Raw genomic sequence first — 26,481 nt, forward strand, 5'->3', positions numbered from 1 at the left:
CGCACTTACCAATTAGGGGCATCACGGCTCTCAAACCCGCTTTAATGAACTGCGCTCGCTCTACCTGTATACCGGTAATAGACTTAGCTCGATTTCGCAATAAAAATGCACCATCCGCGAACCGTGAACTTTCGCGAACGTTTATGTACCTCGGTATATCTCTCGTATCGCACAATGATCTTATTCTCGGTGTTGCGGCCTGCAATCCTTGATATGACTAACGAAGGATTATATGTAAAAGTTTTAACGGAAAATCTCCATTTCCTACTCCTCGTGCGGTTATTAATTTTACATCGTGCTATATTAATCGGAATATACGATTAGTTCTCGCACTTTATATATTCATTAATAAAAGAGTCGAGATTTTCCCCAACTTTTGCCAGCATGCCAGTGCGAAAGAAGTAACTTTTGCTTGTATATTTCGTGACAAATTCCGAACCATGACGTGAATAAAAAGACATGATTCTCGATGTGAATGTGAATTAAAGTTTATATAGCCTGAATAAATATAATGATTTAAGAAATAAATTATTGCAAAAAAAATATAATCTCTTTTTCGAAAATTTTCTCTAAATCTGAAATTTATTTCCCTATATATCATTAAATATATAGTACGTGATTGAGAAAATGATACTTATATAGCGCTAGTATAATGATAAGAAATGCTTTGCTGATTAATTAAATTTGGAATGTTTGTTTCATTACAGTTGTCACTCAAACGAGCGCCTTTTCCTGCGCGACTTCGTCTCCTGCTCAGCTGGCACGAGTGGTGGCAGACTCGCGCGATGGCTGCAACCGGATAGCTTTGTCGATCCCTCCCAATGTGAGGCGTTATATTCCCGGGAAGAAATGAGATGCGGATGGCCGGCAATCGTCACCGTGCTCACGAGGGATCAATATGGAGAAGTCGTGCACGTATCCGGATTAAAGGTATATATTTCTCTGCTTTTCGTGTTACTCGATCGGATCTCTCAACGTCAAATTGGCGTCTTTGCAGATCGAAGTCAAGGCGGTGCCGATCGACAAGACAGACATCACAGAGTCCGATCAGAGCAGGAAAATCCGCCGTGTTTCTCAACCAGATCCTCTGACCTTTGGCGGTCATCCACAGCCTTCCTTGGACGTCCCGTACGAGGTGACCATCAATAACAAAATGTGCTTCTACGCCATCACCATCATGAAAGCCTATCAAAATTATTCGTTCGAGGAACTGAGGTTTATGTCTCCCACCGTCAAGAGATCCAGCGAGAGTATGTTGGTCAGGCCCAACGGCGATGGCAGTTACAGTGCTACGTGGACACCATCCTCCGTCGGTTGGTACTCGTTGATGATCACGGTGGACGGTTACAACATGGAGGATGTACGTAGGCTTTTTATTTTCTAAGATATTACTTGGGACTAAATTGAAATCTCAGTTCTAATCCTATTGTTTCTTCTTTACTAGACGGAAGTAAGGCTTAAGTATATTAATTCATTTTCGTTTAGAATTACAAAGTCGAAGTGAAGGAACCTCCGCAAGGTATGCAACCGCCTACTCAGAACATTGTCAAAAAGCCTCAGCTTCAGCCGAGCAGACTCAGGAAATTTGTTGCGAAGAATAGCGCTGGCCTGAGAATACGAGCTCATCCGTCTCTGCAAAGCGAACAAATCGGATTCGTCTCGGTTAACGGCACTATAGCTTTCGTTGATGAGGTAAGACATAAAAAATTATTGGCGTTCTAATCGAATTTACTTTTTTAAAACTTATTATAAGAAATAAGTGAAAATAATGTAGATTTTCGTCAAATTTGCAGATATCGAAAAAATATTAGCAAAAATATCGTGTTCTTATCTTTTTTGTACGATTTTAGGTTAAATTATTTTTAAATATTTCAAAAACAAAAGAGATATTGAAACGAGAATAAAACTCCTTTTCTGTTTGATTAGATTCACAACGATGATGGTGTTTGGTTACGTTTAAATGCGGAGACAATCAAGGAATACTGCAACAGTAGTCATCTCGAAGCCTGGTGCTTGCAGTACAATCAGCATTTAGGGAAAACTCTGCTTCTACCAGTGGAGGAACCAAAGTCTATTCTAGATCAAGTCATCAAGGAAACTATCCTGCGAAAGCGGCCTGATACTGGTGACGAGTATGTAAACAAATCTTTCTTCCGTTACTCATTTTTATTCATTTCTAATTTTAATATAATCACTTATAGCAAAAGAAAGACGGTGACCTTCGATGCCGGAAGAAGCATGATAGTCGTGAAATGTGGTGCTTCCGGACACAATATTAGGAGTAAACCAAGCTTGAAAGCCGCGCCAATTGGAATGTTAGCGCTTGGAAATACAGTGACTATTCAAGAATACGTAAGTTGATACTGAGATAAGATAATAATGTTAATGCATTAACAAATGTCCGTTTATACATGTAGTATAACACTTCACGATTTATCTGTCATAGTGCGTGAATCACGAAGGAACTTGGGTGCGTATCGATGATGATTCGGTGGCCAAGTATTGTTTCGACAAGGGTCGAAGCACAGAAGCATGGTCGCTCGCGATCAACAAACAAACTGGTGTAATTTATATGAAACTCGAGCAGGATTTAGAAAACGATCCGGTCGAAAAAAAGCCAATACCGGATCCGGCCATTTCACCGAGTAATAAAGGTTTTGATTTTTCGGTACCTTCCGTTAGTCACGAGGGCTTCAATTTTACCACGCAAAATTACACGCCGGATACGGCCGAGTCCATTGAGGGTTGTAATACAAATCCATTTGTTTTCGGCTCGTATAATCAACATGATTCGCCAGGTATATAATTGCAAAAATAAATCTGAAAGAGAGAGAGAATAATATTGCAAATATTAAATATATATTTCAGGGAGCGAACGATTCATACCGGAAAAAGCTGACGGTACTCCAAAGTTCTCGAAACCTCATTCGAAAGAAAGAGTGGCCAAAGAGCGGGAAAGAGAAGGTGGCGGAGGAAAATTTAGCGTTCTTCAGAAATGGTTACGAGGTGATGATAAATGTCATGGAGAAAAAAGAAGTTCTCCGGGCAGGTACTTATTTTCCTGCATAATATATTCTTTTGATATATCTTTAACATTTTTAAGTATATATATCACTCTTTAGTCATCAGTTTGAAAATTATTTACGCAATATATTATATTTTTTCTTCTGAATTTTATATCATTAAATTTTGAAATTTGAAAATACTTATTCTTTTTGTATAACGAAAAGACGAATTATCTTAACTATTTATGATGTCTCTTATTTCTTCTTTGTATAACAAATTTTATGGCAAATTTTTAAAAATAGTAAGTTTCAAAGTTGGAATTCCCATGTTGCATATACGATTAATGTTTTTTAGGGATTTCTCCGAATTTGTGGGCGTATCTGTGAAGGAGCTGGTAAAAGCAATGGGGGAAAGCCGTGCGAATGGCAATGGAGCGACACCGCCGGAAACACCGCGTCGAACATCAAGAAGTTCCTCGCCAAAGAATCCCCAAGGTGGATCGCCGAGATTTCACAGTCCGTCTTCTAGTCCGGTCCCAATACCTGGTATATATGCGATACCTTGCTGAAAAACATAAAATTTCTCTACCTCATTTCTCTATCGAACAAATTTACTTCATGACTCATCTCTATAATGTTGTACATCCATGTGTACTCTTGTGTAATTTGGCACTATTTGGCAATTGCTTTGAAAATGAAATTATTTCAGAAGCTGTGAGAACGGACGCCGATACTTGTAAGGCAACAATGCAAAATATTTTGTATTTATTATACTTCCTTTCTTTATCGCGTTAGAATACGATAATGATGATTTCGAAATAGTGATATTACGATAAAGTACATGATAGATGTGATAGAAAAAAAATATTAGACAATTATATATATATTATATATTAACTCTATTAATTAAATATATTTATATATGTTTGTGAATTAGTTATAACAAATTAGTCATGTTGATCTTAGCTGGGTCCAGTCGACAGCCAGCCGTTTCTGGCAATTGCCTCTTCCCTCCTGCTGCTAATGCACCAGGTACTCGCTCCTATCCTATGAATTACTAAAGTTGTAAAATATCGAATAGTGCACAAAATCTGTATCATTTATGATCTGTTTTAATATATTATCACTCTCTATTTATTACATATATATAGGATATATATTGATGGCACAGTAGAATTCCACTTCACATATTAATCAGTGAATATTACGATATTATATTATGCATGTGAAATAGCAATCGGAATGGCACGCGATATCGTTTCATTTCTTAGTGATGCATGATTGTTTACATCATATACATAAGTAATAAATTCTGCGCGATTCAGAAACCGAGAGCATAGTTAAATCATTAAGACGTACTTAATAAACATGCTACAATTAATCAAAATTATTAGGTGGGAGAAGCGCGATAGGAGGGGGAGACAGTATGAGTAGCAGCCCTGTACTCTGCGGCTCCCCCCGAAGTGTCGGCCTCTCCCTATTGGGTAAGATCATTAATACACGCTAATATATTTAAATCCTAATCCTAGTTAAATCGCGTTAAAATCGAACAAAAAAATCACCAAATTTTATATTGCTGTAATCTATATTTCACATTTTAATACACACATATATATATATATATATATATATATGTTCTTTAGAAACTTTTTCAACACAGTTGCACGAAATTAATCTGCACGAGTTAAACTTTTTGAATGAATTATGTAAGCGAATGTGTTATAAGTGTTTTGCTCTATCGCTCTCCATGCGTTTTGCCACTAAGGTGAGAAAGCGATACCCTCTTGCCATCAGAATTAAATATTCGAGTGTATTTTGCAGATGCCATATGACTCCGGTCATTATTATATTATTATTTCTTTTTTTAAAGTGTCAGGAGGGATGATCGACAGCATAACGTCGCAACGCCGTGGTTCGACGCAGAGCGACACAAGTGCCTTGGTTAGCAGTTTGACGAGAGATCCATCTCAGTCACCGAGCGGTATCAGTACTACTGCCAATACACGTGATTTATCACCGAGTCCAAGTTGCAGTTCTCTACACATGAGATCCGAGGGCAGCATAGCAAGTCCGCCCGATACTCCGAAAAAGGAAAATGCCGTAAGCATTTTAATATAAAAACCTCTTATGCACATTTTAATCTTACTTCTTACATGAGATAAAATCTTTACAATATCATGTAAAATCCAAGGGGTTACATAAACCATATTCTTTATTAAAGGATCCTCAGGAAAGTCCGCGCAAAATGTCTCAAGCGCAAACGCAGACGAGTCCCGAAAGCGCTACTACAGCTATGAAGGGTCACTTTAGTATCGGCTCATCCGGAGTAAAAGACGAACGACACTCGCCGAAAATGAGCAGAAGGGATCACATGAAAGCTGTGAAAACTAGAGCAAAACGTGCCATGTCGCCGGCCAACGCACAGCAGAGTCCAAATCCTAATCGTGCTCTAAATTTAAGTAGAGACAAGGTGAAGGAAGCGATCAGTCCTTCCGTAGCAGAATGTCTGAGGGCTGTTTTTGCGGCGTTTTTATGGCATGAAGGGATCGTACACGATGCTATGGCTTGCGCGAGTTTCCTCAAGTTCCACCCGAATTTACCGAAACAAGGTGCACTGGTTGTAACCAGGCATACCGTTGTACAATCCAGTGACAAGCAGCAACAAGAGCAAAAGGCACGGCAGAGACATTCTGTTGAAGTGACAAATGCCGGTAATTATTTACACATCCAACCTAGCACATTAGAGACACTCACGCGTTCAGCCGCGAACGCTAATGCCAATAGAAACAGAAAGAAACAGGAGAATACGCTCAAAGAAGAGATACAGGCAAACTCAGGCAAGCTCAGTTCTCTGCCCGAATTTCACACAGTCGCGGTACTGCCACCCGCGTTGAAGAGCCTAGTTTTTCTATGGGAAGAACTCAGCACCAATTGTTTGCAGGCTATTGAACAACAGTCAATTTTACCTAGTCCTATATCGCAGATACAGACGATGAAATTAGCGAAACGGCCGATACCAGAGAAACGTCCCAGAGAGGATAAAGTGAAGGAACGCGAGAAGAAAAGTAGTCGGAAAAAGAAGGAATGGAAACCTATTGGTAGAGCAAATACATCTGAGGTTTTGGCGGGAATCGAGCGCGAGACTATCTGCGAGCTTTGTGGCCTGATGTTCCCACATCCAGTTACTTATCACATGAAGATGATGCATCCAGGTTGTGGCTGGCACGCGGGCGGGAAAGGATACAACAGCGGTGGAAATTACTGCGTAGGGTGGGCAGGCAATTGCGGAGATGGCGGAGTTGGTGGTAGCTCGTGGTACTTAATCTGTGACACATGTAGAGATAAGTACTTGAAGGCCAGGAAGAGCAAGTTTGCGAAGAAATTTGTAAGCGGGATTTCCAAGAGAAAAAATGGCACGAGCAAAATTCTGTCTCCGATTAACAGTCCCAGTGGAAATGAAACTCATATTATAATGAAAAATAATGCGATGTTTCTACTGGATTTGGCTAGCGCTTCTGGTTTCAATATCCCGAAACAGCAAAGACGACCTTCGCAGACTTTATCGTCGGTGGCGGAGAATTATAGTCCTCCAGAGGCTGCTGGACCATTTCCGCCAACAGGACCATTCCAGTGTTTGCAAGCCTTAGGTGTTCATCACTCACAAAGTCACGATGAAAGATATTACGAAGAGACTCTGAGACGTGAAAATGGACAACAAAATAATTATGAAGGAAACAATGGCACGTTCAATAACACAAATGGCAGGGTAAAAAGATATTCTTTTTCTCTATTTTTAATATTTAACATTGCTTCAATTAAATCGTTCTCCGATTTCCAGCCATTATCAGAGTATCCAATGAGTGATAGTGACAATGAAAGCAGCAAGAATCGCAGCATGTTCCATAGATCGGTGTCTATGTCTACCGGCGCACCTTGGGCTAGAAATAGTAACGATGGCAGAGTTGTTATGATGAGGAAACGGAACAATAGCAGTAGCGAAATGAGTAATGGTATGCGTGTTTCTATATATTTGAAATAAAATATTATTTCTTATTATAAATAATTGTTAAAAATTTTCTTTCCTTAATAAATATTCAAAATATATTTTTGATTTTAAATAAGTAAAATATATTGTGATTTTATTTTTCAGAAGCGGGTTCTTCGCTTTTATGTTATCCATCTGCTGCACTTCAAAAATTAGTACCATCAATGGATCAATCCGCAATAGTATCCACTAGTCAAACTGAAGTAGCAAGTAATGATCGAATTGAGATTCTCATGAGACCTGTGATGTTGTTCGTTCTTCAGCAACACAATTTGCAACATCTGCAGCTTGCGATGAAGCAAGCATTGCGTCGTGCCGCCTGTCGAGTTTACGCAATGCAAGCATTAAATTGGCTTTTAAGAAGCGTAACGCAACCAATTTGTTTGCACGATTTATTATGGTGGTTCGTCTCATCTCTTACACCGATCGTTTCTTCTGACACTACAGATGCAAATGATGATGATAATAAAACAGAAAAGAAAGAAGATCATGTAAGTGACATTTTTAATACGAATTTACTTGTTAGACATGAATATGATATGATTATTACTTTAATTTTCAGGATACAATCGGCGTCAGTGAGCATCCTTTATGTGATTTAGTGATAGCTGGAGAATCTGTCAATCCATTACCTACAGTGTTTCACACCTTATTGCAAACGATTGCGGATTTAATGTTATTACCACCTCTTGGTAAATAATTTGCAGTAAATATGAGTGAATATTTTTTTAAATAAATATATTATAATAATTAATTTTATTAATTTGCAGGATCTCCATTACAACAAGCTGCGATTCGATGCTGGGGTATTCGATTTACGCCAGCAGATCACATGTTTCTGCATAGAAGTCATGTATTTAGTAACATTAGCAAAATCCTTTCTCGTTCCGAAGAAGAAGAAGATGTGACGATGAGTATGCATGAGAGCCATCAGTCGACTGTTTCGCAACAGATAAGCAGTTGTGTGGAAGTTTTAAAGGATTTAACGTCTAGTGTCGAAATCAAAGCTTCCAGTCGCCAAGCCATGATTGGTAGTCTAACGGACAATTCAACGGAAACATTTTGGGAATCCGGAGATGAAGATCGTAACAAAACTAAAGTGATTACTATCATCTGTGGTGCTCATACCTTACCTAGAATGTTGTACGTACACATCGATAACTGCCGCGATTTAACAGTAAGTTCTTTTTATAAAAATTGAATTATTCCTATTATAAATAATGTTTGACTAATTGAACATTTTTATTTAAAAGCACAAAGTGTCAAGCGTGACTTTTCTGTCTGGAGTTAATGCCGATGAGATGACAAAACTGAGATCTGTAGAAATTGAGAGCAGATCAGCTGGATGGATTAATTGCTCAATCATTGGTAATATATAAAAATATTGTAATTATTATTTTAAAACAAAGTATGCTTTAAAGATGTTTGAGCTGTATTGTATTGTAATTATATATATTTCTCCACAGATCAGCGTCATATAGTCGTAGGCATGGAATTAAAGGGTCCAGATAATTCTTTGAGAGTACGTCAAATCAGAGTGCTTGGTGAGATCGAAGGAGGATCTTTAAAAATAGGAAAACAGCTAAGCGCACAGACTATTCAGCAAAGAAATTGCGAGGCAGAAACTTTGAAAGTATTTCGTTTAATTACTTCTCAAGTAAGTTTAATTTCTTATAATGTGTTCTTATAATTATTTTTCGTTCAAAATATTCTCACAATGTATCGTATTGTATTGCAGGTATTTGGGAAACTTATACAAGGAGACAAGCAACAACAGACAGAATCGACAGAAGGCGTTAACGAAGATTTGGAGGACAGTAATGATCTTCGAGAACATATGGTCGGAATATTATTTAGCAGAAGTAATTTGACTCACTTACAAAAACAAGTGTGTACTCATATCGTGCAAGCGATTAGAAAAGAAACTATACGTTTGAGAGAAGAATGGGAGATGCTTCTGTGTTCACCGACACCCGTTAATAGTCTGTTGAGCGACAACAGCGATTTGCCGAAAGCGGCCGATACTTATTGCTTTGAAATGCTTTCTATGGTTCTTGCTTTAAGCGGAAGTTCTGTAGGGCAATATTACCTATCACATCAGACTGGCTTACTAAAGGATCTACTAAGTTTGTTGCATACCGGATCAGCAAGAGTACAGCGTCAGGTACATTCTTTGCACTAGCGTTTGAAAAATTATAGGTAGAATTTGAAATCATTTTCATCACGATTGTATTTTTTTAGGTAACATCTCTCCTAAGACGAATATTGCCAGAAATTAAACCCGAAACACTAGCGAGCGTTATAAACGTCGAACGATTGCCCCCTACCGACTTCAGCATCGTATCCGCGGCAAATAGCGGTTTCACTCATGTTTCGGATTTCAATGAACATTCTGCCGGGATTCTCGATGTATTTTTAAGCTGCATTGCAAAAGCATTAACTGTACAAGTTAAAGTAAAAGGAAAAGATAATGGCAAGGCGCTTCAAAGCGCTTCATTAGCTACTAGCATTCATCCGAAAAGTTATGTTGGAACAAGATGGTGGTTGAGAGGTTGCATGACACGTAAACTGGCAGAAGTAATAATTCAACTTTTGAAGGACATGGCATCGGTAAGTATTATGATATAATTCATTTCTTGTAAAATATTTTATTAATAAACTGATATCTTTTTTTTTCTTATTATAGGGCAAATTGTCGGAGGAATGGGCATCTATAACGAAAGCGGCTATAGCCGAAAATATCTTAAATTTAACCAGATTGGACGAAAAGAGTCGCGATCCTACAGAATGCCTGCGATCCCCGATACTGTGGTTAGCACTCGCCTCTTTGTGCGTTTTGGATTCAGATCACGTTGAAAGATTATCATCTGGTCAATGGAGTGGTTCTGAAGGGCAACCGCTGCCACCTAGAGTAAGATTATTCTTTGCATTTCTATTGATACATATGATGTACAGTACAATTTTAACTGACTTTATTTTTTTTTGTTTTCTCTAGCCAACTTGTAGCAATCACGATGACGACGAAACCACAGCTATTATTCAATGTAATGTTTGTGGTAATTTGTGCGCGGAATGCGACAAAATTCTACATCTTCATAGAAGGACCAGAACCCATCTCAGACAAGTGTGCAAAGAAGAAGAGGAAGCGATACGAGTGGACCTTCACGAAGGTTGCGGCAGAACGAAACTCTTCTGGATCTTGGCTTTAGCGGACAGCAGAACATTGAAGGCATTAATAGAATTTCGCGACGGTTCGCCGAGGAAACCGGTCGGCGCCACTACTGGTATTTGCCGATTTTGCGGCACCACGGGAAACAAGGGCTTGCTAGCGATAGGCAACATTTGCGCCGATCACGATTGTCAGGAACATGCCAAGAACGCTTGTAACAAGGTTCACTCTTGTGGTCACATTTGCGGGGGTGTTAGAAACGAGAGAACTTGTTTACCTTGCTTGCATCGTTGCTTACCAGGGACGGATTTGAAACAGGACGCCGATGACATGTGCATGATTTGCTTCACCGAGGCCCTGTCCTGCGCGCCTGCGATTCAGTTGCAGTGCGGCCACGTGTTCCATCTGCAATGCTGCCGACACGTCCTGATGAAGCGCTGGGTGGGACCCCGGATCACCTTCGGTTTCTCTCTCTGCCCAATCTGCAAAGTACCAATGGATCACCCAACGTTGTCCGAACAATTGGCAAGCGTGAAAGAACTCTACGAGGACGTACGAAGGAAGGCTCTAATGCGCTTGGAATATGAAGGCTTGCACAAGTAATATTTTTTTTCTAAAAAATATACTTAATGCATCTCAAGGGATATTCTAAAAATGTAAACAACATTTTATTTTCCGCAGGGCTGAAGGAACTTTTGCACCCGGCGGTCGTTACCAGGACTCCGCTGACTACGCGATGGAGCGATACGCTTATTACGTATGTTACAAGTGTCAGAAGGCTTATTATGGTGGCGAGGCGCGTTGCGACGCACAGCTGGGCGGGGAGTCTTTCGACCCCGCGGAATTAGTGTGCGGTGGCTGTAGCGACGTGGCAAGGGCACAGATGTGTCCGAAGCACGGAGCGGACTTCCTCGAGTATAAATGTCGATATTGCTGCTCAGTGGCAGTCTTCTTCTGCTTCGGAACTACGCACTTCTGCAAACCCTGCCACGACGACTTTCAGCGTGTTACCACTATCCCAAAGAGCGAGTTGCCTGTATGTCCCGCTGGTACGTATACGTTTTTCATTATCAAGACAACCATTTTGCAGAGATGATAGTACTTTATCGATTTTTTTCTTTTTTCAAGGTCCCAAAGCTAAGCAATTAGAAGGAGACGAATGTCCATTGCACGTGAAGCATCCGCCGACCGGAGAAGAGTTTGCTCTAGGTTGCGGCATCTGCCGCAACGCACATACGTTCTAAGCTTCCAGCTTATGATTTTTAATGAAATTGACGCAATTTATAGCCAAATATAAGAATGAATTTGCGATGACACGCTTGTGATGCGAGAGAGATATACTTGTTAAGTAATAGATAAGTCGTTTTTATTGATAAATTTAATAATCAACTCCCGACGGCGGAAAAAGCTCGTCAACTTGCTTATCAAACTTCCACATATAAAAGAGAAAGAATTTCATGTCGTGCAGGATGTAATAGATATTTGTAATATCTATTACAAATATAAGAAGAGATATTTGTAATATCTTTAATCATTTAAGATAATTGCCTGTACCATTTATATAAGAAATAATTGATTCTTGAGTATATATAAATGATATATAAGTAAGTTATTATATGTGACGAAAGTGTATGCTTAAGAAAGTACATTAAGTTATCACAAATATCATTTAGACGTTAGAAATGTATGAAAAAGATATGTATATATACATATATAAATACACACATGTGTATATACATATATGTATTATATATAATTAATATAATTAATACAAAGTATATACATAATTGGAATATGTATATACATATAGTATAGAGATATACAATATTCCTTATGTTTATGCATCTCGATGAAATAATATATCAATAAGTCACTAAATGCTATATTTCATATTTTAGTTTTTCGTTTGTTTTTATATTTTTTCATCACATGAATGCATATTGATATAGTTCTTTCTACTATCAGCGCATAATGTCTCTTATTGATACATTAATTGCGCAAATAGTAGCACTGCTGTATTGTATTGTCGCATATATGAATGTTACGTGCGATTGATATTGAGTTGCATGTCCGCCAATTTTTATAATTTATATTATTAAGCTTATAAGAATTAAAAAGAATGCCGGTTTCATTAATACGTTCCAATTATGCACTATTTATTCATATACGATCTCGCTATTTTTTTATATTTTGCCAATGATTTATTCAATACGTACAATCTGACAAGATGCATGTATCATGTGTATTAGTTTTTGTGTTTTAAGTAAGAATAGACTACAAAAATTACATTTATATATTATACAAATTATAATAAACTTATTGTGAGAATTATAAATGGCAAAGAATCAAAAGAATGAGTCTTTTTAATTCATGAAACTTCCGACTAAAGACTAATCACAATTAAATAGTATTATAAAGGGAATATGTATAGTTCATAAGTAAAAGTTGAGATATTTAAGATTAAATCTATAATCGACCAGACGTTACAAGTGAGCGTTTCAAAGCTTTGAAGCCTTTAACTGATGAGGATAAAGAATCAGAATAAGGGAATATTGGCTCCTTTTACTTTGATTGATCAATCGAACATTTTCAAGTTCACATTTCAAGTTCAACATTTTCTAATTCACTGCAATCATAATCATACTGCTATTAATTTAGTATTCAGAGTCTGAACATAAAAGTGTAAGTCACATTAATGATTGATGTAAATATAAATTATATCCATTAGATATTAAATATTATTTTGTGTTGATTTGATTTACATCCAATTTATGTTTATGTCTTTATCGGTGATGATTATAACAGACTTTTAATATGAATTTAATGCAGTAAAAAATTACAGAAATGATGGATAATGAATACCATATATCTTTTATTTCATTATTATATATCTTTTATTTCAGAATTTATGGATAATAATATTGAATAATTATGGAAAAGATATAAGTATATTGATAATAATTGTGAGGTTATTTAATTTTGCGCGACATTGCATTTTAAACATTCATGCAAATTTAATTAATATTAATAAATCGCCTTACATATCTCACCCTCCTGCCGAGAAACGAGAATTTACGCGCGCATTTATCCCGGCGCCCCGGCGCCGATTGATCCAAGATGGCGGCCACGCGCGAGCGCCATCGCGCGGCGGTTGCGCGGAAGCAGTCTCCGCAGAACGTAACGCGCCGCGTGTGTGTGTGTGCGCGCGATCCTGACGTTTTTCGCCTCGATCAGCGGTAAGTAGCCTTTATTTACGCGCCGTTCAACAATAGTTACGTAATTAACGAGACGCGCGTCGCACGCCGTCGGCGTCGGCGGCAGATACGAGTTTCTTTCCGCGTCGCGCGACGAGACTTGTCGGCACTTGTCGAGTAACAGGCCCCGTCGTCCGAGAAGGAGAGCCCCTAGCGCGCGTTCGTGCCACCCCGCTGTCAACCGGGGACACCGCGTTTATTTTTACCGAGAATTGCAGCCAATTGCGGCCAAGCCCAGCGCCGCTTCAATCAAGGGCGAAATTGCACGCGCTTCCTCGCGAGAGCATCCGAGGCTCGGCGACGAGGACAGAAGGTGTCTCGTCGCGCGGCGGCGGAGATAAGGTCGCGAAAAATTCCCCGAAGGACCCGATCGATCTTGATGAAAAACGGCGTGAACTTGCCCGCGGAACGTGTCGCTCTCTCGGCGTGAACTTCACGCCGTGTGTTTTCCCTGCGGGATCCCTTAACCTCACTTCCTACTCCGGAGCGAGTCTTCTGTCATCTCGGAGGATGCGCGCGACACGTCACCTCATCTTTGTTTCTTGTGAGTAACATTGTAGCTAGTTCATTCATAACATTCCCTTAATTGCGCTTTTGACGTATTGCACAAGGCGCGCTGTCAGTCGCTGTCAGTTGCTCGCGTCGCTTTATTTATCATTCCTCTCGACGAGTTCCTCGCGCCAGTTCTGTCTTGTCTTTCGGTTTATTTAATACTTGCTCCTCTTCCTCGTTACATAACTGTAAAAGTAATGATGTAATTACATATTTGTATATTATATTTTCGATGAAAAATTATTTTTAAATATTCTGCATAATTAAACGCAATTTTTCTCGTATAACTTGTGGCACAGAATATATTTAACATACAATTTCTATCTTTGTGTATCTTTTTCCAGTTTTATATTTTTATCCTAATAAATTTATATTTAATATATTTAGTAAATTTATAAAATAATGTAATATAATATATATTAATAAATTTGTATAATATAATATAATATTTTTTTATAATAAATTTATGTGTAGAAAGTTTGCAAAAAAATAATATTTCTTTGACGAAACACAATATATAAGGAATTTCGGAGCGAAACGTGTATCGAATTTTAAAAGACTAGAGAATATTAGAAAAATGAATATGAAATATTTATACATGCATACTTGTACTGTCAAATATAATAATATTTCGGCTGGAAATATGGTTATAATTCTTGAAACTTTGAAAAACTGCTCCATGTGTCTCGCGAAAGTTTTATCTCCAGCTGTCTTTTTACGCTCGGTGCAAACGAGCGGGTAAAACGGTAAATCAGACTCCGTCTCGAGATTCAAATCGATTTTACTTGTGGTCCGACTGCGTATCGCGATCAAGATTACCGTAGACGAAATGGGATGTTTTTATTACGGTTTTCGCTGGCCTGGCACTAAAATATTAACAAGCAGCAGCGATGCCTCGCGTGGTAGAATGAATCTTATCATCGAAATGGAATTTACGATCGAGTTCAAAATTTCTCGAAGTCGTTATTAGTCACGGACGTGTCAGGTGATACTCGATTGAAACGGCTAATTATGAGATTACACGATGGATAGCGTCTTCCTCCTTGGGAGCCATTCGCGTTTCACGCGAAACTGGTTTCCGACACATGAGTAGCACGCGTCACGTCGTCGAGCACGCGCCTGTCATTCGTCCGAAGCGCTAGATGCAACGATCTATCCTTCTCCCTCGGCCGCACGAGATGCACTTGCCTTCGAAACGAGTTACCTGTCGCGGAAAAGCGCACGAGCGATGATCTGAATTAAGCGGCGTTCTATTTGCGTAAAAAACAGGGACGTTCTACGAGGTGGTAGACTCGCGTGGTTGTTTCAATGCCATATGGGCCGCATCTCTCAATGGGAACTTCGTCGGGAATTATTCCGGGAACCAGTTTCGGTAATGAGAGATCATCCCGTACCGTTATTTTTACCTCGTATATGCACATACATGTTGCACTCGCACAAACACATGTCGGGATTTACACTTGGTAGGCCGTCTGATAATTTAGGCAACGGTATTGACACGCGAAACACATTTGAATCGAAAAATATTGCTTTCTTGTGCCAGCGAGTTTCTTTGCACGCGAGACATTATCGTTGTAACTGCTTACGAGATGCACGAGTTGAACATATTTATACACATATACATATATCTATTTATATATTTCATATATTTTATTAGTATTTTTATTTAATTTTTAAATTACGTATACGCACGAAATTGCATTTTAAATTAAATTATGACAGAATATATATTAATAAGATTGGTACTAATAATAAGGAGAAGTCGAAATATTTTCTATTTTTTAATATGAATAATTTAATTAACTTAATAAGATAATTTAATTGATATTTACATTTGATTATTTACATTGGAATGTGCAATAAGCTAATGTATAAACAGAGAGATGAATTCAACCTACGTATCTAGGCGTAGCTTCAATGAGTGTTTGTCATTGAGCGAAAGATGTCCTCGTGCTGCTCTAAATTAGCTCCAATCAGCTCTCGTTTCTAATTCAGCGTCGGCGTTAATTAACGATTCTATGTCATATGCAAATTATTGCATCGAAGCTGCATCGTGTATGCATATACAATCTTTTCATGCGCGTTCACTCGAAAGCGCAAAGTGTGTAAATTTTACATTTTCTCTCCTCGCTTCGGTTTTGCTTTTTTCCCCTTTTTTTTCGTCCGCGCTGTTGTGGTAGAAAGTAGAAAACATGTCGAACTTGTCGATATATCAATCAGTAAGATGAATTAATTAGATAAATACACTTAGGAACGCATTTCGCGCTCGTTTCTTTTTTCTCGAAGATCCGGTTGATGGAAGGCAATTGATCGATTGATAATCGAATCATTAGGCGGATAAAGTGTGATAAGTAATTTCTCTCATTCGTAGACAGAAAAAATAACTTGTGAAAAATAATGTAATTATTTTACAAACAAAAGATGTAACATATTTTACATGATTTACGAGGATGAACGAAAATTTGCACATGTCAAACTTTTATTTTTACTAATGTAAGAGATTTACATTTATTTTCCGGATTTTGTCCGAAATGTTTAAGCACACATTATCCGTTACATTTCCGTTCATTTTATTAAATATTTTTTAATTAAATATTTAAATATTTTAATAATAATAAATGATATTATAATAATAAATAATATTAATAATAAATATTGAAAATTTTTATAATTTTTTTTTATAAATATTTAAATAATTAAATATTTTTTATTAAATATTTTTGAATAATCTCGATACGCAGTTATTTTTATGGAGATAAAAAATAGAAACTCGCGCCAATATTCTGTTCGGTGAATCTATGATTTACAACGAGACGTTTTTGCAGCAGGAGATCCCTTTCACGCGAATTTTCTTGTCGCTCGTAATCATCCAGCCGAGCGACTCGCGATATTTAAATATCACGTTTCGTCGTATCCAGAGTGTGACCGCGGTGTGTGTGCGTACAATGTATTCTAAATGCGTTAAGTTCCGTCAAAGCGCGTTCTCATTAGCGCGATTAACGGCATACTAATCGACTTAAGTAATTGGAGGCCGTCTTAGATTCGCGTGTTCCTTCTCCTCTTTTTTCGAGCATTGACGTATAAGCGATTTCTTTTAGCGATCTCTCTTCCGCCAGTTCTCAACCAAAAAGAAAAGAATCCCCTTCCTTTCGTGACGATCTTCCCTAACAAAGGGCTCCTTCATTTAATTGCTCCTTGACGTGTGAAATGAGGCGCGCCAAGAGTCTTAAGGTGCTTTGCATTTAGCGACACAAGGCTTATTCTGTCTTTTTTCAACTTTAGTAAATAGATAGAATGATATTTGTGTCTTGAGTCGCTAAATGGAAAGCACCTTTAGAATCTTCTTCTGTGTTTTTCCTTGATGTACCAGTTTGTACTAGACTTCTCTCTTTCGTTGTTACACAAACTTTATCATAAAATATCTGAATATTGTTTCAAGAAGATTGCGGGGAAGTCTTTAGCCATGAATGAATTAAAAGGTTGAATGTTTTTTCTCTATGGTAGTTAAAAATAAAGAGACGCGTTGGTATCGATTTTGGCTTTGACAGCTGAGCGGGTCCTAATCGACGCCTCGCAGCAACCTAACAATAAGACTAATCGACGTCTTCGTGACGTAAGATCGTCAAGATCAAGGTTGTGGAAACCCGGTGTTTCTGGATCTCGCGACAGAGAAACTCGTCGTCGGTCATTCGCGTGAGAACAAATCGGATACGCTGGTGTACGCATGTGTACGAGTTCGATGTATGCATCTATGCGTACAAACACACACACAAACATACAGAGCAAGCGACAGACGCAAGTGCGTGGAGGCCTGGCAAGGTGAATGTGCCTCGGAACCGGCGCGAGCACCTTTAGTAGTCGTACCCTCTTCCTCTTCTCCTCGATGTTTGCCTGAGCAGCGCACTTGCGGCCTGGCACTCGGCAATCTCGCGTGCACTCGCCGTCCGCTGCTCGCCGAAACCATAACCGACTGACGAGAAGAGTGCGGAACATAAATCTCGACGTCGACAATCCGAGTATCCTCCGATGTTTCGTGGCAACAACACTCGACTCGGGATAAAAGTGAAACGCGTGTATTCGTCAGGTGCACCGAAGGAGTCGGCTTAATTGATGCAGCCGAGATAGTTTAGATAAGATCATCGAGTACAGTCGTTAACTCGCTAAACGCGGCGTGTCGTGCGATTTCAGAAGTTAGAAGAAGCAATTCGCATCGCGTGTTGAGCTGGACGTACGTGACCACGAGCTGCATTATGCGGTGCATCGCCGAGTGCATCGGATTGTCATTCGCGGCGCGTGTTCACCGAATGCGTCTGCTACCGGCTCGCTGTCATGTTTGGAGAAAATTAACCACCGGCGATCTTAGATCATAACTGACCTAGGCTCGAGGACTCGATGAATATCCGGAAGAACCGGATCTACAGAGATTTATTTAAGGGAGATCGAGTAATCTTTCCTGTATTTTTGGGAAAGAAATTGGACCATCGAATGCAATTTATTGTGAACATTTCATGCAGTGAGTTGAATTGTATTGGTGTAGTGATCTTATTCTTGAAACACGCTTAATTAAAATCCTGTAAAATTCTTCTTGTCTCGAGATATGGGATACGAGTCTTATCATGATCATCGTGGCATCATCGGCGGTCGCTTCGATTGAGGACTTCTCGAAGGATACATTAGGAAGGTACGAGTACGACTTTTACTCTGTACAGGTTGTTCTCTCTTCATCCGTTTCTAAATTAAATTTCACGAATTATTCTGGACATTTCCGATTTAAAGTTGACATATATCATATAGTGCCTTAATAGTCGAGGGACGATTGTGGCCTTCACAAACTGTTACAATTACACGAATTCTGTCAGACAACGGTAGTAAATTTGGGGCCGTTACACATTCAAGTCCCACGTGATACGCAAATCATTCCAAATGGCTTCTCAAGCAGTTTCAGATCCATTACTTTTTGCGTTAGACAATATAAATCGCGACGATCAAACGCGAGCGGATCGTTCCGATTCATCACGCGATCTAAGGAGCTTCTGCTTCTCCACTTGCTCTCTTTGATCGTAAAAACATTCGTAGGAAGGAAAAAAATGTATGGCGCACGGGTGGAAGGAATTTGCGCGACGTCGAAGAAGAGCTTCGTCGTTTTTTTGGGTCGGTGAAATCCTCCCGGATCGTTTCTCCTCTCGGCGAGAGATCGAACGCCCCGTGTCGTTGATGCCGAAACGCGATCGGCGAATCTAAAGTACTTAGCTTTCTGATCGTGACGACGCATCACACAGTCGGATATCGGCACGAACTTGACCTCGATCGTTCAATGAATTCTCCCTGGCCTTCGATGAGAGGTACGCTACAAAAATCATATGGGAATAAAATAATTTTTTTTTTAATCAGTAATATATATGTTACATCAAAATCGATTATTTTTTTGATAATAATACTATAAATTTTATTTTATTTATTTTTTATTTCATTTTATTTATTTATATATTTTATTTATTTTTAATTTTTAATTTTCTTGACTAACAGATATTTCATATTTTATGGCTATATATTTTTTAATGTTAAGAAATTAACAGTTACGTATATTAAAAGTGAGCAAGAATTTTATAAAAAAATTTAGCATGCAATATTATAAAATAGATAATCAATTTTAATAGAAACCTTTTGAAAGATTGATAAATTATATAAAATTATATTTTACAATATAAATATTAAAAGTGAAAAAATATAAATCTCTGCATGTATACATACGTACACTAATTATATATATTCAAACTTTATTTAAGCTATCCTATATTATACATGTTCATTTCTAGCATTATGCATATATTTTGCATAAATTCTTGTTTAAAATACTGAATACGCTGAAATACTGAATTATGTCAATCATTTTTGTGGATATTAGATCGGTTAAAAAAAAAAAAGAAAATAACGAATTATTCAGCCAGCCGACTCGATCGACCTTGCGGCTTATAAGAAATTCAGAATGAACACCCGCGGCGATGAATCACTGATAAACAGGTCTACTCCGAAATTACATGATGCGCACGATGTCGCTCTGACAATATTTGTGCTGATTACAGACTCGTATCGTGTCATCATCATAAGCAGTATGAATTATGTTGGAAATGATATCTGGATTATTTTTTAATGGAAAAGTCATATTTAATTGCATGCGTGACTATTAAAGGAACAATTCTTGACATGACTTGTTCCTTTAAACAGATCATGATTGACAAGTCACGTTGATAAATGAATTTTTTGCGATGATTATGAGTATGCGAGAGCTTAAGGTCGCGCATCGATTGTTCGTGCTAAAATAGTACGTGTTTTATAGAATACCTTGAACTTGACACTGTGCAAAAATCTTTCCATACGATCGCGTGTAAGTGAAGCTTAATTTAGGTGATTTATTAATTTGTGACAAAATGCACGGAATTCTGTTTATAATTTTACGCATCATATAATTCACATGCATACAAAATGCATAATATGTATATGTAATGCATAAAATTATAGATAGGTTTCTGTCTTGAATTCTATCGCGAATTGTAAATCGTCTAAGTGAGCTTCGGTTTTACAACAACCTATTATTTATTTATAGTTGCTTTCCTTTAATTAAAATAAATTTTTGTACACTTATTATAATTTAATAGAAATTATAATTTAATAAAATTTTAATAGAATTATAATTTAATAAAATTTAATACAGAAATTATAATTTAATAGAATCTTTAATAGAATCTTAATCTCCTAAAATTTTGCCATCGTTATAGAAAACAATTAATATTATAATAAATTGACTATTGATATTAATAGTCATCATTAATTCTTTGGGATTTTTAAATATGTATCTATGTCATGTTATTTCGAATCATTTATTTTTTTTTCATCAGAATACATATGTATATTTTATAAACTGGTCTTATTATGCAGGATATCGATTTTATTGGTGAAAAATAATTAGTATAGATGTCGTTTCAAATGCAAGAATTATTCACATATTTTTTTCTCGCTCCTGACGTCATCCAATCCCAGATAACTATAGAGATCGCTTCAACCTTCGCTTAATATGATGAAAAAAAAACAAAATTAATATTTTAATTACGAGTCACACTGAATTACGTGAAGTTAATCGGATTCTTCGCGGTCGCTCTTTCGCCCTAAAGCCGCCAGGAGTACTATTTCCGAAAGCGCACGACTTCAATTTATTACGCGCGTACGTGAGCACGGTTTAATGTCTCGGGATGATGGGAAGGGGCGGGGGGCGAGAGGAAAATGCGAAAAGAATTGTCTGACTAGTGGGCGCACGCTCAATTAAGGCGTGACTATAAGTAAGGGAACCATCGCGGCACCCAGGCCGAAGACGAGAGACGAGGCAAAAAGGGGGGCTAGGAGAGGGGGGAAGGGGAGATGGTAGTGCACGCTCAATTAAGGGGAATACGTAGCCCGGAACGGACGTTGCTCCAGAACACGTCGCGCTGCGCCGACTTCGTCAAGTCCATTCTTATATCCTTCGAGCTCGACATTTTTGTCGAGGCACACAAGCGAGGCTGCGTTTAAGAACGTTTAACTCAATGCTTAACTTAATCTCGACAACCTACTTTCTATACTTAAACAGACCGATGTTGCTCTATGAAAGTATATTAATATTTAATATTAACTCTTTTTGCACTAAAATAGTTTAACAAAGTTTAATTTAAAAAAAATTGTGTTATAAAAATGTAACATACATTTATATGCATTATTTTTATAAATTCACATGGTAAAAATCATTTAGACTTATCTAACAATAAGAATGGAATTTTTTTTATATCAATTAATAATAAAATTGATAAAAAAATAAAAAATTACAGATAGAATTTTATACAGTACATAATAGAAGTTGTTATTAAAGAACATGTTAAAAAAAAATTATTATTATTATTTATTGATTAAATGGCTATTTTTAATACATGCATATATCAAATTTTTTTTTAAATTTTTAATTATATTTGATTATATTTATTTATATTATTTATATTTATTTATATTATTTATTTATTATTATTTATGTATAAAATATATATAAATTAAATATATAAAAATATATATATATAATATAGATATATAAAAAAAGAGAGGTGAAAATACGAGATATTATTAAAAAATATAAAAAGGAAAATATTCATTATTTCCAGCAAATATATATAAATTTCTCTCAATTTTTAGCCTTTGGCCTCCGAATTAATTTTGAATTATTTCTCTCTGAATTCGAGTATTTTACTCCGAAACGCTATGTCAGAACATTAAATTAATTTTAACATAAGTGTGGACGTCCCGAAGCACCTTACGATGGTATTTAATTAATTTTATATTGCTGTACGCGAATAGCAATATTAATTTACTGCTAATTGCGGTGTACTCGCCTCCGATCTTTTCTTTTTTGGCCCGATACGCTCGCGGGATTTCGTCAGGTTTTTGCCGTTATTCGCTTCGTTTGCCGTTTCTTTATCGTCGCGATTCCGCAAAAATCGCGTACAAGTAAATACCGGCCTTCGACTAATGAGATACCACTACGTAAAGATACGTTTCTCGGACGCGGAAGTCGATACCTGCCCTCAGGTATTCCGGGGAAGGTGGCTGCGTAGGTGAAGGTCACGGAAAGGTTAGGGGGGACTGGTACCTCTTGATGATCGGGCTCTCAAGATTTATCGAGTGGTTGCTCGTTAAAATTTCTCGATGCCATTAGCCTCGTTGAGTCCGATATCCGAGGATTTCTTGTCGCCGATCGCCTCGTCTCCGAATATAATTGTCTTTAATTGAAGGGATCGGCCTGTCTTTTTCGAGTATAATTACGTTTAATTGGACTAAAATTCGGTTACGTCACTGCTGAGAGAACTCGCGTATATCGTTTTCTTCTCAAGTCGATTCCAATAATTTAGACAGTCACTTCTTCACTCGCACCTTGACCTCATACACACCGTTCGGCGGCAATATATTTCTCGCATAACGGATTTAAATGTTCGCCAATGACGTCACGATCCCCCCCTCGTCCCGACGCCGATGAGGTTACTCACCCCGGGACCAACCCCCTCGTGATCGATTTCCTTGCACGGTCACTTTTGCACATGCGACGCGATCCTGCGTGCGCGCCGCGCGTAATCGCGAGGGTGTCACTTCCGGCGCCGTCGCAGCGGCGTCGGGACGCCCGATCGAGGGACCGAGCCAGTGCGTCGCGAGACGTCACTCGTACGTCACGTGCTCCGTCAATTTTACTCTCGAGCATCCTTGTATAAAAATTCGCGCGTGTGTGTGATATGCTACGGGATTCTTGACTCGCGTGAATGTCCGCCACGTATAAACGCGCGGGTCAAAAGAAGTAAATATATTTATTATTTATATATTTTAATAATTATCTATAAATTGTGTCTACAATGTAAGATGAATATAATGATTATAACAAATATTTTTATTAATATTTGTGATGAGTTTTTTTATCAACACATTAAATTAATATGTAATAATATTAATGTTAAATTAATATATAATAATAACAATAATATTCTAATAATTTTTATTTTAATCTTTCATTCAATTTTTATCAATTTTTAAAATTCCAATCCTTTAATAAAGCAATCAAAAATTATATCTCGCTTAAAATAATTATATCACGCTTAAAATAATTTATGGAAGCTGCCTTTTACTTTACACAATAAATAGGCTGTTTTATATATTATTTATATAAAATTTCTCTTGTTTAAATATTTTCTATTTTTAATCTCTCTTCCGTTCTCTTTATCATTATCTATAATATTTTTTGCGTCGAAGGTAAGATCTAGTTCGAGTAAAGTGACTCATGCAATGATGCGAGCTTGCAGTCTGAATCACAACGTTTTCGCTGATAACTTTAATAGCCTCGTATGATTTTTCTCGATTTCGCTCATTTATGATTTACACGAGCATTTTAAACAGCTTGATTTGCACATGTAGGCATCGATAGCAAATAATACCTTAATGGTTCAATTTCACTTTTTCTCTCTAATGCAATTTAAGGCTTATCGGATAATGGTCGCGGTTGTCCGTTCGCCTCGGCTTGTTAATTTTCTCCCTTCTATTATGTCTTCTCTATATCGCGCGGATTTTCCGTCCTAATAGCTAGAGATGATCTTCCATATACATAGCGACACACGCCACCAGTGATTATCTATAAGAGAAGAGCATCGTCAGTAATTTCGTTTCTGCACACGAGACTAAGACACACCGAGATGAGTCATCGGGAGAAATATGGCAGGATTTAGTTTCGTGCGAAGAAACGATATTATTAACGACGTTTTGAATTTATTACATGTGTATATCACAACCGAAATGTTCTTGAATTCTTTGAATTTAGTGGGGTTCACGAGGAGCTTAATGCGACAAGACTTAATTTAGAGGGGCATTTAACGAGGAATTTAATCTACCAAGGAACGAACGTTGATAGATTTAATTTAGCAGGTACCCGCACGTTAATATTAATTCTTGGAATAATATGATGTTGAAAATCCAGGAGTCGAACGTGCGAAAAGGGCAAGCATACCTCAGCAAGCTTCCCGTTTTTACTTTTTCATTAACCAGAAGCAAGATTCCCAGAGGGGACCATCTTTGCGGTGAGTATCGCGTAAAGGAACCATTAGCTATCCCGTAATGGAGGGTATTCAGCGGGTCAGCTTTGACCCCGTAAGTCAAAACCGGTACCGGTATTCGAAGCTTGATTTACCCGGAGATAGGCACCATGCGACAATATTCTCCTCTGCTTTTTTTTCCTCCGGGTAATATAAATTCTTGAACGCGCGGTTTCCATCCAATCGCGAGTTCCGCTTTTTTCCTCAGAAGAGTCCTGTTTACGTTAGTGTATTAATATGAAGAGTCACATCCTTTTCTTTTGCCTTGTAAAGTGTAATTTTTTACAGAATTTAATTTAAAATATAATTGATTTATATGCTAAATTATATAAAATTATGAAGGAATAAGAGATTAACTGGATTTTTTTATCATGCAAATTTAGGACAAGATATATTAATATGAAACGTATGATATAATTGACAATAATTTAATATTACCTATGAATATTAATTTATTAAAATGAATGAGAAATCAGTGACTCCATAGTTTTTACAAACTTTTATCATGCGGTGAACTGGAGAAATCGATAGATGCGGAAAAGTAAAGTGACCTACGCGAAAACGATATCTCGTCTCGTCTCTCGTTTTGCATGCCCGATTAATTCTGTCCTGCGCCAAAGGTAAGACAGGCTACGCCGTTATATTGGATTGTTCAAGGGTTGCGGCATAAATTAACTCTAGAATACTAACAGGGAAACCCCGGAGAAAGTTTCAAATTGTTGTAATTTTTCGTTGTAACTTTTAATTTAATTTAATTTTTATTTTTTTTCTTGTTGCATTTGCTTAAAATTAATTATGTAATCTATCAAAATAATTAAAATAATTAAAAAGTAAATAAATAAATTGAATCTCTAATGTAAGCAATAGCCAATCATTAAAATTATATTAGCACTCTAAGATTAATGGAATGGTTCTTGTCGGAGATGGACATGGAGATGTTGGAAAGCTAGCATTAACGAACGACGTGGGAAACGAGGACGATGGCGAGGAGTCAAGGAGATGTTAAAGTTGAAGTTGAGGGCGACAGAACGCATTCAGCGAGTTTGTCATTGTAACTCATGAGTATTCCTTCTGAAATTCACTCGAACGGCTTTTTTTGCGTTTAAAGTTTCTTCGCGAATTGAAGTTAAAAGTATATTTTTACTGAGAAACTGCATTACGCTTCGTTTATTATAAAGAGAGAAGATTTCAAAAATTCAAAGATCTTCGTAGAATAAATAATATGAAGAAAAGAGATTCAAAGACTTAAAAAATTCTCCAAGTTTTTAAATCAAGAAAATCTTCAAGTTTTCAAGTAAAATATTTAAAAAATTCGAGGATTATACAAGCCAATGAAACTTAAGATCTAAATATTCAAGAACATGAATATAAATTTCCTATAGCAATATATTTTAACTTATATATTTTATTTCTACATTTTATATATATATATATATATATATATATATATATATATATAATATTCTTTTTTCTAAATCTATTGTAATAATGCTTTTTTTCTAATTTTATATAGTTGATAATTCAAGGATTCTTAAATCTCGTCAATATTGTTAATTTGTGTCCATATTAACTAGTACAGAGTGATAATAGGCCTTGTGTTTTGACATATAATTAAGGTTCCTTGTTGACCGGTTAATTAATGCTTAATTAAGCCAGGTTAACTCGTCTGTTACGAGCGTAATGGTCGATTCCCGGATGTTATTACGCCAAACGGTTATGGAACGCTTACGCCAACAATTTGTAATTTCCGTCTGGTGAATGCACTTTTTCGTAAATTTCGAACCGATCAATCAATCACGTCCGACGACGATAT

General features: G+C 37.2%; 2 protein-coding genes across 11 annotated transcripts in view; both read left to right on the forward strand.

The window, feature by feature from the left end:
• Hiw (MYC binding protein highwire) overlaps window positions 1-13,005 on the forward strand; it is a 209,205-nt gene extending 196,200 nt beyond the window's left edge. Inside the window, exons 17-40 of one of the 4 annotated variants that reach the window (XM_083109482.1) lie at window positions 708-930; window positions 998-1,360; window positions 1,486-1,692; window positions 1,927-2,132; window positions 2,202-2,352; window positions 2,447-2,798; window positions 2,869-3,049; window positions 3,361-3,551; window positions 3,972-4,037; window positions 4,400-4,489; window positions 4,876-5,105; window positions 5,227-6,771; window positions 6,844-7,015; window positions 7,156-7,541; window positions 7,613-7,742; window positions 7,821-8,227; window positions 8,304-8,418; window positions 8,517-8,707; window positions 8,789-9,214; window positions 9,292-9,660; window positions 9,737-9,961; window positions 10,046-10,818; window positions 10,901-11,268; window positions 11,348-13,005. In XM_083109482.1, the coding sequence (XP_082965608.1) occupies window positions 708-930; window positions 998-1,360; window positions 1,486-1,692; window positions 1,927-2,132; window positions 2,202-2,352; window positions 2,447-2,798; window positions 2,869-3,049; window positions 3,361-3,551; window positions 3,972-4,037; window positions 4,400-4,489; window positions 4,876-5,105; window positions 5,227-6,771; window positions 6,844-7,015; window positions 7,156-7,541; window positions 7,613-7,742; window positions 7,821-8,227; window positions 8,304-8,418; window positions 8,517-8,707; window positions 8,789-9,214; window positions 9,292-9,660; window positions 9,737-9,961; window positions 10,046-10,818; window positions 10,901-11,268; window positions 11,348-11,463 (7,483 nt within the window). In that variant the 3' untranslated portion in view covers window positions 11,464-13,005. The remainder of the gene's footprint in view (window positions 1-707; window positions 931-997; window positions 1,361-1,485; window positions 1,693-1,926; window positions 2,133-2,201; window positions 2,353-2,446; window positions 2,799-2,868; window positions 3,050-3,360; window positions 3,552-3,971; window positions 4,038-4,399; window positions 4,490-4,875; window positions 5,106-5,226; window positions 6,772-6,843; window positions 7,016-7,155; window positions 7,542-7,612; window positions 7,743-7,820; window positions 8,228-8,303; window positions 8,419-8,516; window positions 8,708-8,788; window positions 9,215-9,291; window positions 9,661-9,736; window positions 9,962-10,045; window positions 10,819-10,900; window positions 11,269-11,347) is intronic. The other 3 variants (XM_083109491.1, XM_083109501.1, XM_083109511.1) reach the window with 3 other exon arrangements.
• A 410-nt stretch (window positions 13,006-13,415) lies between these two features.
• The window catches only part of LOC145977564 (WD repeat-containing protein 47), a 66,440-nt gene continuing 53,374 nt past the window's right edge, over window positions 13,416-26,481 (forward strand). The window contains exons 1-2 of one of the 7 annotated variants that reach the window (XM_083109675.1): window positions 17,970-18,538; window positions 18,621-18,706. In XM_083109675.1, the coding sequence (XP_082965801.1) occupies window positions 18,642-18,706 (65 nt within the window). In that variant the 5' untranslated portion in view covers window positions 17,970-18,538; window positions 18,621-18,641. Of the gene's footprint in view, window positions 14,018-17,969; window positions 18,707-23,254; window positions 23,387-26,481 lie in introns of those variants that run through there. The other 6 variants (XM_083109681.1, XM_083109684.1, XM_083109682.1 and 3 more) reach the window with 6 other exon arrangements.

This window comes from Camponotus vicinus, unplaced genomic scaffold, assembly GCF_025532165.1.
Source record: "Camponotus vicinus isolate PSW18456_S1 unplaced genomic scaffold, iyCamVici1.0 SCAF_1, whole genome shotgun sequence".
Classification (NCBI taxonomy): Eukaryota; Metazoa; Arthropoda; class Insecta; order Hymenoptera; family Formicidae; genus Camponotus; species Camponotus vicinus.